Source organism: Amborella trichopoda, chromosome 11 (genome assembly GCF_054954075.1).
Source record: "Amborella trichopoda isolate Santa Cruz 75 chromosome 11, AtrichopodaSantaCruz75HAP2 v2.0, whole genome shotgun sequence".
Classification (NCBI taxonomy): domain Eukaryota; kingdom Viridiplantae; phylum Streptophyta; class Magnoliopsida; order Amborellales; family Amborellaceae; genus Amborella; species Amborella trichopoda.
Window position 1 is genome coordinate 1,154,877 of NC_142346.1, and position 14,401 is coordinate 1,169,277.

At 35.9% G+C, this 14,401-nt stretch overlaps 1 protein-coding gene across 13 annotated transcripts; it reads right to left on the bottom strand.

Moving 5' to 3' along the window:
* Positions 1–1,078: 1,078 nt before the first annotated feature.
* GEX3 (gamete-expressed 3) lies at positions 1,079–13,285 on the bottom strand. 13 transcript variants are annotated; one of them, XR_016044402.1, is made up of 14 exons: positions 12,587–13,285; positions 11,625–11,812; positions 10,287–10,607; positions 9,246–9,492; positions 8,836–9,120; positions 8,592–8,678; positions 8,102–8,134; positions 7,942–8,004; positions 7,712–7,854; positions 6,883–7,289; positions 5,136–5,228; positions 2,893–2,979; positions 1,520–1,807; positions 1,079–1,381 (listed from the first exon to the last, which is right to left on the bottom strand). XR_016044402.1 is itself a non-coding variant. In XM_020671740.2 (11 exons), exons 1-11 carry the CDS (start codon positions 12,675–12,677, stop codon positions 1,804–1,806), a joined length of 1,869 nt encoding a protein of 622 aa, XP_020527399.2. In that variant the 5' UTR covers positions 12,678–13,285; the 3' UTR covers positions 1,079–1,803. The 13 variants fall into 13 exon arrangements, 6 of the variants coding, with proteins under 6 accessions (XP_020527399.2, XP_088708046.1, XP_020527396.2 ...); XR_016044403.1 differs by lacking the exon at positions 2,893–2,979; XR_002282158.2 differs by lacking the exons at positions 2,893–2,979; positions 5,136–5,228.
* Positions 13,286–14,401: the final 1,116 nt, after the last annotated feature.

Here is a 14,401-nt window from a genome sequence, read left to right on the forward strand (position 1 = left end):
AAAATATATGGTACGAGTCTTCTCCGCAGCTACAGCAGCAGTTTAGTGGAGCATGAGAGACATGATCTGTTCTCAAGCAACTACCCAAGCTGAGACTCCTGAAGCATGAACACAGTGTGCATGGAGAACTGTGAAAGCACAGGCAAGTGGATTTACATGTTGTCTTGAAGGCTTTGTGGTTCTTTTTTTGGATACTTGAAGATTGAAATACTTGTAATTTTTCAACCTCAATATCCTAAAATGTATCTAGAGGTAGAAATATAGAATTTGACACTGTATTTTGGAGAGTTTGTTTACTGACAAAGGTTGAAGTATTTAGAAAGAATGGTATTTCGGGTTTAAAGAGTAAATGTTATCCATCAAAATAACAAAAGGAGACATGATAAACCTATATAATCTAACCTAATACCGTTAATCATCCAACAAACTATGCAGCTCGAGGCTGGTATTTGTAGAACGAAGATATGAATCATTTGCATCTTCACTGTCCCCTTCTTGAGATGCTTGGGCTGGATTTTCCTTCTTGTATTCCTCATAGACCATGACATTCTAAATGGAGTCATGGTTACGCCTCGATTTGCTTGATTCAAGGAAGGAATAACCTAGAGATGACATTGTGAATGGTCTCAAATACTGAAGAAATCATATGTGTTACTCCTATTGCAGCACGCTATATGGTTACCCCCTATACTAGCTTAGAGGATCTTTTCTAATAAAAAAATTTGGTATCCACTTCAGAATCACTACAAAAGTATCTTTTACAAAAATCAATTGGATGTTGAGTTCCTGAATGCTTGACTTGCCTATCCAAAATTGAATGGTCTCTATCCAAGTTTAGGATGTTTCTTCAAGCGACATGTGGAGTGCATTTTTTTTTTTCCTTTGTTGAGGTTAGTCACTAGGTAAGGAGGTTACATCCTCATAATTTGGGGTCATAAACATACTCCTATGTAGGATTTTACTTCAGTGAATGAATGGACGATATGCTCCTGTGCAAAGATATAGTCTTTTGACAACACAAAAATACGGTTCAATATTTTTATTGGATATGCATATCCATGCATGTTGAGTAGAACAAGTAGCAATTGGACATCTTTTTGTCAATTAATTGTTCAGTTTTCCAAAATTTTAGGCATACAAGTCTAAGGCCCCACTCTATACAATAGTAATAAGAGTTCACAGAGGAAAGCCAATAAAATCTGTACAGTGGAGCACAGTAAATCTATGCACTGTCATCTTTAAAATAACAAACTCATATTTCATCTGAGGAAGGCAAATTCAAACCTTGAAGGGATTTGCAATCCAGGCTCACATCTATGTGAGCCAAACCGGAGTCTGCAAGTTTCAATTACCCGGCAGCTCCCATTAATAAGTCATGTCCCTGCATGCTCAGATAGTTCAATAGTTACTTCCAAAACATAAGTTGAGGCAAAAATAATAGTCAAAATACAATTAATTTCTGACTTAATTATTACAATAACACATTTGACAGAGACGCATTCCCATGGAAATAAATCACCTGTTCACGACTCAGTTTCTGTAACAATAAGCAAGGCCCTTAAGCATCATCTGCACGCATGACTTTATATCAGTTGGTTAAAGGTCAATGTTGTGATCTCAAAATGACAGCTTCAGGATCACTCTCCATGAACTTTAAGATAAGACGCAGATTTCCTTTGTGAGTATAAGCATCTATTACTCAATTACATTACGATCCTTGAGCTATTTAGTTTTTCTTAGTGCAGTAATATTTATGCCTTCCCTTGCTTCCGCAATCGAGCTTTTTGATAGCAACCGTTTGATTCATCTGCAAAAAAAAACAAAAAGCCCAAGTTGCACCATCCAAAAGTGAAAAGCATGCACAATTGTCCTAGATAAGATCTTCTTTGCATCAGAATTCATTGATAGCTATGAAGAAAGAAAACAGTATAAGTTCGCAAATTAAAAAAAAAAAAAAGAACTCCCTTTTGTCTCTCTGCCAAAATTCAAAGGTGATAGGTCCATGTGTTTTTCTTTACTTTTCCTTATCAGCTATATAACTAACGTGAACTTTGGTTCAGAGCCATGAAACACGATGATGAGAACATAGTTCAACTTTCGATGCAACAGACCCTTTCCTTGCCTTCTATAGAATTTTCACCATGGAAGGCTCTCTTGTGGATAATAATCCAGGAATCCCTATTCCTTCCTTGCAAGAATTAGAGGGCAGATTATCCTATTAAAAGCACTCTGATCTTCTAAAAGACTGATAGAACTCCATCAGTCCATTTGTTCAGGAGTTCTGCAGAAAAGAGGGAACTTTGCCAGATTAATGAGCAATATAAAAGGAGTTTCTGGCAGAAAGAAAGGGTGCTGTGATGGAGTGGGTTCTATCTCAAAGTGGAATCAAAACAGGCCATTCTCAGAGAGACAAAGATACAATAAGGGATATTCTGTTATCAACCAAATACACTTAATAAAAATAAAGTTGCAAATTTCAACTAACAGGATTATATAATTCTTTGTTACAATTTCAGACCCCAAATTCATTATATATTTGTTCTAAAATACTTGAAGAATGCTTAAAAATGTTGTCATTCATGCCAGTATGAGTTGCCAACATATTTGGTAATCCTAATGAAATAATACTACAGACCCAAGTCTCAAAAATCTAACTTCGCTTCTTTTATGCAAGTTTGTTTAGGAACAATGTCAAAAGTAAAGGAGAAACCTCCATTGAAATTCTTTGATAGAAATAGAAAGTGGTCCTGTGAGCTTCACATTGTACTTATTGATCTCAAATTGTAGAAATATTCAATTCCAGGAAAAATGGTTGCTTACAGTATGAACCCAAACTAGATAACAATGAATTCATTAGCAAGAGATGTATGATGGTTCAAGAAAGAAAATAACCTGGACGATCCTCTTGTAGTTCAACCACAGCTTCGTCTAACAACATATTTTTACCATAAATTGGTTTCACCCATAAACATTAATGCACTGCAATAACTCAGTCATTAAATTTGTGGCATCATAATCAAGAGATATGCTCCATTAAGACAATCAATAAAGGCAATCAGAAAAGGCCTTGATGTGCAAGCAAAACAAGCAATAACAATGAAAACGAATAAGTGGGTATGAAGTTATTATAAGATATAGAATAATAAAGGGCTGATTCTGATTTTTACCTTCGCATTGAGAGCTTTGGAAAACAAGAGGATAAGTTCTGTAACCAAAGGTCACTGCTTTAAAATTGATTTACAACCCTTTTACTAGGGAGCTGGTCCAAGCTGGAATCTGCTATTGAATCTAAAGAAGCACCACAGTTTTAGTCTCATGATTCTGCCATGTTGTTTTAAGGCACCATTTGGATCTTCTAAAAGTGTAGACGTGCGCTGAACCCATCATTAATGAGAGGAAACAGGTTGACCATCAGGGCCTTCTCAGCAACTTGCATGGTATTTGTTTTTAATTTGAAAAATTTTGAAGGGCTCTACTGAGAATGTTGTTTTGAACAGAAGAAGACAAATATATATATATATATATATATATATATATATATATATATATATATAGATGGATAGATAGATAGAGAGAGAGAGAGAGAGAGAGAGAGAGAGAGAGAGAGAGAGCCTCTCTGAGGGAGACAGAGGGAGTGGCAATACTGGATCCCGTTCAATTAAATGAAAGAAAAACAATATGCCACAAGATAGGAGTTTTCGGAGTCATTCAAGAGGGACTTGAATTTTGTGGGATACAGAAATTGGGCCCTTATCTAGAGTTTGAAGCTTATTGTTTTAGACAATCAAACAAGGCACTGAGCCTTTTATGTCAAAATTAATATAAGTCCCACAACACCATATTGTGAGGTTATCAAATAGGGTCTAGAAAAGGAGCTAGCAAGTAGTGTCTATCAACAAAATCATGTTAGAACATATATACAGTAGTAGATGCACACAAAACATTTCAAATACCTGAAATTTATTAATTCTAGCAACGATCATGTATATAGAACAAGGTTGCCAAGTTAAAATGGTCATGGTCCACAGTCTCTCATGTCAGGATAGTGTTCGTCTCCTTTTCAAGCATGAACCCGAATGCTTTGACTCCTTTTCTTGCCATGTTAAAATGGTCATGTTCCTCAGTCTCTCATGTCAGGATGGTGTTCGTTTCCCTTTAAAGCACGAACCAACTTTGATTCCTTTTCAAAATATTCATCCACCACTTATTGGGGCTCCTCAAATAAGGGGTTCACATTCGTACACTTCCTGCACCTTCGGTCTCTGACACACACTGCGTGAAAGCTGCAAATTGTGCAAGAAAATTGTAGTTGTCTCCCAATTTGGATTGTTGATGGGGCTGTCAGTTAAGAACCTTGGTAATAGTTTTTGTGGCAATGTTTCATGCTAGAACCTGAGCTCGAACTTTTTTTTTGTAAGCATGATAATTTAGGGCCATCTACCTTAAGTTTATGGATAATCCACATTGAATGTACTGGATAATGTTGCAAGAAAAGGCTCTTAATTTGTTCAAGGACATTAAAGTGAAGGCTCTAAACGCTGCAAAACGGTTTGAAGAACTGAAGGCAAATGAGCGTAAATTGAGGAAAGAAGCTGCTAAGCAAGAAACGGCAAAGATTGAGCAGAAGAATCACAAAATGGAGGAGGAGAAACTAAAGAAGCTAGAGGAGGATAGATAGAGAAGGGAAGTTGAAGCAGCTGCCAAAAACGGCAGAGAGAAGAAGATGAAAGGAGAGAAAAAGAGAGAAAGCTGAAGTGCATTGAAGATGCACAGAGGCAGAGAAGAGAACTTGGAGAGTGCTTGCAGTGAGAAAAAGAGGAGAAAGAGCAAAAACACAAAGCTGTGGTATTTTTTTTATCCTTTCCAGGTTAGTTTCCTGCCTATCACTTCTGCAGATTACTTTTCCAACAAGAAATTTGTGAACTATAGATTTTAAGCATCTCTAATTGTTGTAAAGGACAGTGGTTGAATACTGAAGACAGTCTAATCACAATGTTTCCAGTAAATCTCACATAACTCTAAACGACAATAAGGAAGGCATCAGATATGCTACAAATTGGATACGATGTCAGAAAATGTGTGGCACAATTTGATTCAAGTAAATTAAAAAAAAATCAGGAAGGAAGTTAATAGACCAGAACACCAAGAACTTGCGTTTGTAGAGGTTGAAGATGAATATCCTGGTCGTAAATGTCCATATTTTTGCTGAAGCTACGAGCTACTGCAGCCTGGAAAATTTAGATTACCCATTATCAATATCTGAAAAGATCCACAAAGTGATGAGAATATAGAGAAGAGATCAAGCATGTGGTTGGTATGTGAACATCCTAATCCAACGGAAACAAAAATGCCCAAGGGAAATGAATACAGCCGAACTAATGATGGCAGCCACGTGCACCTGGTCCTCCTACTAAAGTTTAATGTACTGTAGAAAGGATTGAACCATAAATAACTAATAAATTAACATTCAGCAGCTGTTGCTTTTAAATTATGCTAAGGGATGCAGGGGGTCATGAGAATCAAAGCGGCTTCCACATTCAATACTACTGCCATTGGGCAAAACATTTTGGAAATCTTGCCGTACCTTATCATTGTAATATGGTGGGGAAATGTTTCAACTTTCAACCAGTAAATGGGGATAGTGATAGTAGATTCCTTGGTAAAGGACCTAGGCTCTTGAATTCAGAAACCTAATCAGCACTCTTCCAAACTAGCAAGAACCTTCATTCAATGTCATCCCAAGTTCCTGATCAAAATTGATGAACCTTAGTTCCCCATAAATCTAAGAGCTGCCCAGTTACAAAATATATATCTAAATAAACTTACAGCACCAAAATCAACAAAGTCAGTTCATGGTTCCCAATATCTACTAATAACCAAAGGGCCCCAAAACAAGCATCCTAACAGATGCTCAGTTCTAACTTTCTTTTTGTTGCTGCATATCACGGAGTTTGAAGCCTAATGTTTTAGACAATCAAACAAGGCACTGAGTCTTTTACATCAAAATTAATATAAGTCCCACAACACCATATTGTGAGGTTATCAAACAGGGTCTAGAAAAGAAGCTAGCAAGTAGTGTTTATTAACAAAACCATGTAAGAACATATGTACAGTAGTTGATGTACACAAACATATATACAGCAGTAGACGTACACAAAACTTTTCAAATATTTGAAATGACTAATCCTAGCAAAGATCATGTAAATAGAACAAGGTTGCCATGTGAAAATGGTCATGTTCCTCAGTCTCTCATATCAGGATAGTGTTCGTCTCCTTTTCAAGCATGAGCCCGAATTCTTTAACTCCTTTTCAAAATATTCATCCACCACTTCTTGGGGCTCCTCAAATAAGGGATTTGTGAACCCTGTTGAGTCTGTTAATCTGGATGAGCTCTCTGCCATATCGCTGCCAGGATGGAGCAGAAATGAGATCATTGATACTCTATTTGTTAGCTGTGAGCGATGAAAGAAAATATGGACTTGGGTCGGGACTCGCCAAGTCTGAGTCTGACTGACAGACATGGCTGAGTCTCGGACAGAGTCGGCGGAGTCTGTGCAAAAAATATATTAAAAGAATGGATACCAGCCATCTCAGTCTGTTCCCATGTGAATTGCTCCAGACCTGGCACCCTGCTGAGTCCGAGTGACTTGGGCTGGGCAAGTCCAAGTGACTCACCCAAGTTTTGTGTCACTAGTTGAGAGAGAGAGAGAGAGAGAGAGAGAGAGAGAGAGAGAGAAAGAGAGAGAGAGAGAGAGAGCATAGTAGAAAGCTAACAATGCCTATGAATGGAAAATGAAGATTTAAGAAGTCTCATGCTAAGGGACATAAGAATATGGCTGGCTATACAGCAATGAAAATCACAACTAATCTCTTAACACTTACTTTACAGGTGCCTTGCCTTTCACCGCTGATCCCTTGTCACCAACATCATACCAAAGAGGAAAGGATCTCCATTCATCTTGGCTTTCTTCTTCTTCAACCAATGGTTCATTCTTCTCTGATGAAGAAGAAGTCGCACTCACTGTATGAAACATGGACATGGACTGGTCCCTTCTTTGAGACCAAGTGTAGCCCTTCTCATCTTTGTCAACAACCTTATTACTACGCCCACTTGTGTCTCTTCCCAAGCTATATGTTGTTGATAACTTCTCTTCTATTGTCTCCCTTTCAGCAATGGTTTCTCCTAACTTGTCCATCACTTGTTCTTCCTCCACACCTTCCTCATCCATCTTCTTCTCCAAGTCTGATATCATCCTATCACACATCTTCTTTCTCAAGTGGAGAGAGCGCTGCAATTCTAACATTTATGAGACCGTAACATCCTAACATCTTTTTTTCATTTGGTAACTACTTCTCAAGTAAAAAACTGGAGAACATTTGGAACCTTTGGGGCATTTTCTAAAGATCAAACGAAAAACTCAGATAAGAGAAAAAAAAAAGCTCCAAAAAAAGGCAGAGAAAATCAGAGATTGGGATGGCATAACTCAAACAAAATATACATGTACAGACTCTTACTCTTAATACAAAGTCCATAGTTTCCAAAAAAAAGAGAAAAGTTATCAAAAGAACAAAAAAAAAAACTATTACTTCTTTTTCTTTTCGTATTGTATGAGAAAATCAAGTGACAATAGTCTAGAGTTCTCATATTAGGAAAGAACCTACTGAACATTCCGGCTTTCTTAAGGAATGAGATAAGAGTGTGATTACTTACTCTCTTTTCAAGGAAACCTCCTAGGCCCTGCTTCTTCAATTTTTGTTTGTTCCAAAATGTGCAACAGAACCAGACACACCCAGCAAGTACTATAACGACACAAAACTGAAAGCCTAGAAAGATAAGTGTCTTCTTCTCATTGCCTGTAGAGCACATGACAACACTAACTTCAAAACCAAAAGAGGTGATGAAAGGAATAGGTCTATATCTCTTATCAAAAGCTTAGTCACCTGGGAAAGCAATCTTCAGTGTGTTTGGTTTAGCATGAGAACATCCCCACATAAGCTTTTCATCTGGTAATAAAGGCCAGAGCAGAAATACCAATGTAAGATGAAAAGACAACATAGATAAAATTCCAGATTTAATGTTATTTGAACAGTAAGATCTTACATGAAGACTTGCATGGAAATGGGTTGCCGATATCTGCATTTTGATGCCTCCTAATTAGTCCGAGAAGTAAATGATGCAAGGGTTGTAAAAACTTGATCAATCAACAGAAGATCTCATCCAGAAGGAACTCTCAGCTATATTATGAACTTCAGTCATGGTTTCTACAACACCAACTTCATCTTTTCTCATCACATCATTTTCTATATAAGCTTGACACTCTGGAGCAGAAAACTATATTGTACAGAAAAATACAAATTTCACAAACACTCTGGGTACACATCCATATGAATCTCTACATGTGCAAGTCTGCAAATATTATTTTTTATTGGTGATGCATGCATGTATATGTAATGTAATACAAATGCATTCGTATTAATTCCATGACCATGGGGAAAGGAAACAGAATGATATGCATTAAGCATTTAACTAGTAAAAATTATGCCCACCATAAATAAAAGAATATCTGAATGCAGAGCCATGAATTACTCACTGGCCGAAGATACAAAAGCAAGAAGAACCCTTGCATCCAGCAAAAAGTGCCTTAAGTAGCTATCAGACCATAACGATGATATATGACCTGATTCAATCACCTAGGTGCAAATTTAGTGAGGTAAAAAAATTAAAATACGTTAGAATATGTTTACTGTACTTTGAAAAACTTGATCTCTCAGGGATAAAATTTTAAAACTATTCACGCATTTATGCATTAAACTCAATATAGAAGTTTTACTGACCAGGATACTCTGCTGTGAAATAAACCTTTCCAGTAGCTGGAAGAAGTTTACTAAACACCAGCTTTACAGGCTGCAAAGCCGATGTATAAGTAGATCCACCAATGTTGTGTTCTTTCTTTGACTTAGTTCTTAATTGTGCAACATAAACTGCACGTCCAGAGCAATCAAGGATAGGATTCACTTGAACCACTGCATTAGGGGCAGTTTCTTCTAGATGCTTCTTGATAACACCAGTTGGTGATACAACGTACACAAATCCATCCAGTGAGCCAATAGACACCCACCCTATTTGTAAACAATAACTAGAAGAGTAAGAATAGCCATATAGACCCATATGAACGTAAGATAACATTGGTTCACTTATGAGTCATAACCACAATCAAATAATATCATGATGGTTATGGATTTACCTGAAGAATCGACAACAGGAGAGCAATCCTGGGTTCTTAATGGACCAATTGTTTCTTCCCATAAAATGTATCCATTAGTAGCATCCAATGCCATCAAAATTGCCCTTCTTGGGAATGCAAGATATACACGACCATTGTTTCCAGATGTTACAGTGATAAGTTTGTCTATAGTGCTAAAATCTTGGATCCAATTGATGTATGGCTTCAAAGCAGAAAAGGAATACACTTGTCCTTCTGAATTTGTGATCTGCTGATACATTAGCAAAAGATGAGGACTGCCAAACACACACATTAAGAATCCAGTCCCCCCATATCTATTTCCCTAGCAAGGAATTGAAAACTCATTGTTAAGGCTAAAAAAATAATCATATGTTCATGGGCTTTTCCGTGTCTGTGTTTTGCTATCTTTGCTTAAGATGACTGATCCAGAATTAGTAATTGACAAAGACAACATTAGACAAACGAGAGGCTTGTTGTTCACAATCATGATCAATATTGACCATATCTAGATAAATGACATCCATGAATCTACAAGCACCATTTGGAGAATTTTCATGCCATAGAAGATACATGCACATTCAAGATGCATTTGTGACATGAACGTTTTTTGGTTTGTAATATGGGTTTGAACCATAGCCATGACTCTACCAAAAAAGAAAAAAGATAATGACATATCAACAAACAAAATAAAGACGAAGCAATGGAACATCATCGCCAACATTATCTAAAAACTCATCAGGAGCCTAACTTTAATTAGCTCACCAATTGGTCAAGTTAAACTAACATCGGTTTTATCAAGTTTTTTGGAATCAGTCTCACTAAATAAGCAAAGTTAATCTTTCATTTGTTATCTAGTTTTGAAAGTTTAATTTTTGACAAGGTTTTGACTTTTGTTAAATTGAATCACATCAACTGAGTTCAAGTTTCTGACTATTGATTCTAGAGCAGCATCATCAAATTCCTTTTGTTTTTTGTTGTTTTTGGCTACATTCATGATACAATGGGACTCACAAAAGGAAATATATAAGAAGTAGAACTTACATAAACACTTCCTTCACATTGATCAACAACAGGGGTTGAGGCAAAATAGCAAGATGTCTCATTGCTTTTGCAGCCTTGAGGATAACCTGATTGATGCAACACAGGTCCAACACTCCACAGAGAGGTGCCATCAATCATGAATGCAAAAAGACCAAGCATTTTTATATTAATAAATAAAGATGAACCCCAAAAACTTATTGCAAGCCCAATTATCTCATTTGACGACTGCTCATCATTAAAAAAATCTTCTGCAAAGGTTTGGGAGGTCCTATTGCTTGGGGGGCTAATTACCACAACCTGATTTTCGGCAACCACATATATCTGCCAAAAATGATGTTAATTGACATAGAATCTACACTTGGTTCTTTATTCTATTAAATAGAAAGATCACGTTTCAGTGAACATAATAAAAAAACCACTGAAACATGTCACTCATGAAATTGCCAGGTCTAATGAACAGCTTTGCAAACCACAAGATACAACAATTGTATGCAGATATTCAGATCATCTCAAGTTAATTTACCTAATTGACTAACTTACAAAAAATTTCTGTACCCCAAAATACATAAACTCAATGACAAAAGCATAAACGCCTCCTTTCAGAATGAAAGTAGATGTTCTCAATATCAATTCCTTGTGATAATTAAGAGCTCCAAACACCAAAACCATTGAGACACTGAAATTAAAAATAAGATAATAAAACTAATAACTGAAGGACACCAAAAATTATCTTCATGAATCCAGCTCGTCTCTTAGGAATAGTGAAATAACCAGCCCAGTTCACGTCAAACAAATTTGCTTTAATTCACTATGCAATGGCACAAAGCAAACAGGCATAGGCCTGAAGCACAACTGCCTTTGTTTTAAAAGCCAAATTGAATAAATTCCACCTTCTACCCCTGCTGTTGAGTTTATGAAAAGCTATCAATGTGGCTAGGAGATCAATTTTTCAAATTGGATAGAGCTCTAAAATTTCAAGTAATAATGTGAATAAAAATCAATAAAAGCAAAATTCAAATACAAAATGCATTCATATTCTTTACAGAAGACATGTTTAGGCAGAGGATGGAAGAAATCAAGAAATTAATTAAAAGACCCTCATATCAAAGAAAATGTTAAATGAAACATGAAACTAGAAAATATGATAAGGCAAGGAAAACCGACCCATATTCGCTTTCCTCTAGCTTGGTTAGATTCAGCCCTTAAACCATATTGGATCGATTAAGAATCCTATTTGTTGTGAATTTATAATTCGTCTTAACTCTTAATAGATAAAATATCTATTGAAAATACTAATAATTCTCAATTAACTGAGAAGGAAAAGTTCCAACTTATTACCTTTCCTGTAGCATCACGAACCGGAGATAAATCCTCATGGCAAGTATGATTAAGCCGAGTTGTCCATGCAACGGAACCATTGCTTTCGAATGCAATAAAGTTATTTTCCATACATGTGTAAACTCTTCCATCATCACCAACAAGAGGGTTGGAAAGCTTCTTTATAGTATTAACTGAAGGCCCTTGAGCTAAAAGGAAAAACATCAATAAATAAAAAAACCTGGTAATTCTCATTGAATGAGCTCAAAACTTCAAATAAGACACCCATAGTGCAAATTTAAAACAACAGGTTAATCTTTTTATATATATAAAAGGATGGAAATTAAGAAATTAAAAAAGAAAAAAAAAAAAGAAGAAAAAGGAGAAAAACATTTTGTTTACAAATGAAACGTCTATTCATACTTTAGATAACAAACCAGTGGATTATATCATCTACTGTGTAATTTTTCTTATTTTATCCATAATTAAATTCATAAAAACTGTTTTAGTCCACAATTATTTTCCCTTGAAAATTACATGAACCTCACAATTATTCTTAAAGAAGAATTTTGTTTATGCAAATTAATTCAAGAATTTTAAATTTCAAAATTTGAACCAGTTAAGGAACAACGATCACTCAATCATAGCAAATAAAATCTCATATTTGAAAAGCAAATAAAACAGTTGAATCCCTCATTTTACTCGCAGGATATCTTCCTAACATAGCAGAAGACAAACCAGAAACACTTCAACTCTGTATTCCATAAAAAACCTTCAAAAACCTAAAACAACACAGTAGTCTTCATTTCACACCATTTGTCCTGGCATGTTAACTCGTTTAAATGTCAAACCACAGACATTCATTGATTAAAAATGGTGCAGAGAGAGAGAGAGAGAGAGAGGAATAGAGAGAGAAGAAGAAGAAAAAATCAAAGAGAAAAACAAAAAAATCAGGGCAAAAATGAGAGAGAAGATTAACCTACCTCTGATGTCAAAGAGAGAAGAAAGAAAAATCAGGGCAAAAATGAAGAAGAAACTGAAACCAAAGTGACCTCCCACCATTAAAATGGACATTCTCACTCTGTCTTCTTCATTTGTTCAACAAATTAGGGCACAAAAAAAGGCCTCAAATTAATTGAGCTTCGTCTCCCGCCAAAATTCTGGTTTACCGTTGCTTCTTTTATAAACCGCTTCACAAATCCTGGGACGTGGGTTTTTTGCTCGAGGAAGTAATTCTACAGTTTGCTCCAGCAGGAGCCATGTCAGCTTTCTCTTCCCTCCCCCCCCCTCTCTCTCTCTCTAAATCAGGTACGGACTTATTGATATTTATCTATTTTTAGAATTTTTGGGCTTTTAATTTCTCTTCTATCCAATGCTACACCCTAAAATCCTAAACTCCGAATCGTTGACTCCCAAAGTCCTAAACCCGAATCGTTGATGCTTCTTGAACGAGTTTTGTTTCAGTGGAAAAATCACACATTCCATTAGGAGAATAACAAAAACTATCAATCTTTATTACTAATTGTTTTTTACAAAGGAAAATTGGTTAAATCTCCCTCATTAACAAGTATCAGTCACAATTGGTAAGGATGTAGTTGTAGGTAGAATGCTATGAAACACAACTTCTGCTGATATTGTGAAAAATGAAAAGAAAGTTACAACTAAGGCTACTACAGTTGTCCTTCAAATAAATGAGTAAGAACAAATTAATAAGAAGTGTTTGATAGACAACTGAAAATTTTGAATACAAAATAAAGGTGAAAAAACTAGTTGGAGAACACATTAATAAGAATTGACTTTAGTAATCAACATATCTCGAATCCACCTCTAAAACACCTAATTTACGGACAGCTTTGAGAGATGAGAGAGATATGATTTTGTTTTATGTAGAACCCTAATTTTTTAGGATACTTTAGAGAGAGAAAGCCATTATTCATTTGTTAACAATGAGAGAGAGTAGGAGTGGAGGGAGTATAGAGCTTGGGGAGGGAGTAGAGTGTTGGAAATGTGACCTATCATGCCATTTTCTCTGGAAAATTTAGTTTTTCAATAACGGTACAAAAGCCATAGTGAAGTATATGTGAAATCTTATGTGGTTAACATGAGGCAATACCATATACATTGATCTATTTTTGAGCTTTAATAGGATGTATCATTGAAGAGAAAAACCAAGTATCACTGGAAGAAAAACCCAGTGGTGTGTTTGGATTCTTTGCAAATTGTGAGAATGCTTGGATGATATCCTATTATATGAGTCATTAGTGGACTAATGACAGGTTTAGCTCATTACATAGGATTAACAGTTTGATGGCAACTTGTTAATCCTAATTAGCTGCACTCAAAGAAATTATGACAGGAGCTACACTTGGATCTCAACTCCTATAAACCATGAATGTAAGAGTTACTAAATAAATGTGTTCACTATAAAAGGAGGTTAACCCCTCTAGAAAAGAGATCCAGAAGATTCACCAAGAGGACTCTCAATGTAGTCTGTCACCGGATGGTTCGGTCTATAGGATTTGGTATGGAACTTTAAGTCCCTTGTGTGATTTAAGGATAGATCTAAGTAAATTGTTTATCGATTTCAAATTTATTTATTCATTATTATTTTCATTAACAATAATATCATAGCAAAGTTAATTGAGAGACCAAGTAGATCTCATAGAGAGGCATCCCAATTTGTTTCCAATGAATGCTTTTGAAGCCATTGTAAAGAAGCTTCAAAAGCTGGCCCCAGATTTCCAATGAATGCTTTTGAAGCTATCCTAAAGAACTGCATCATGCATACTATTTGCAAT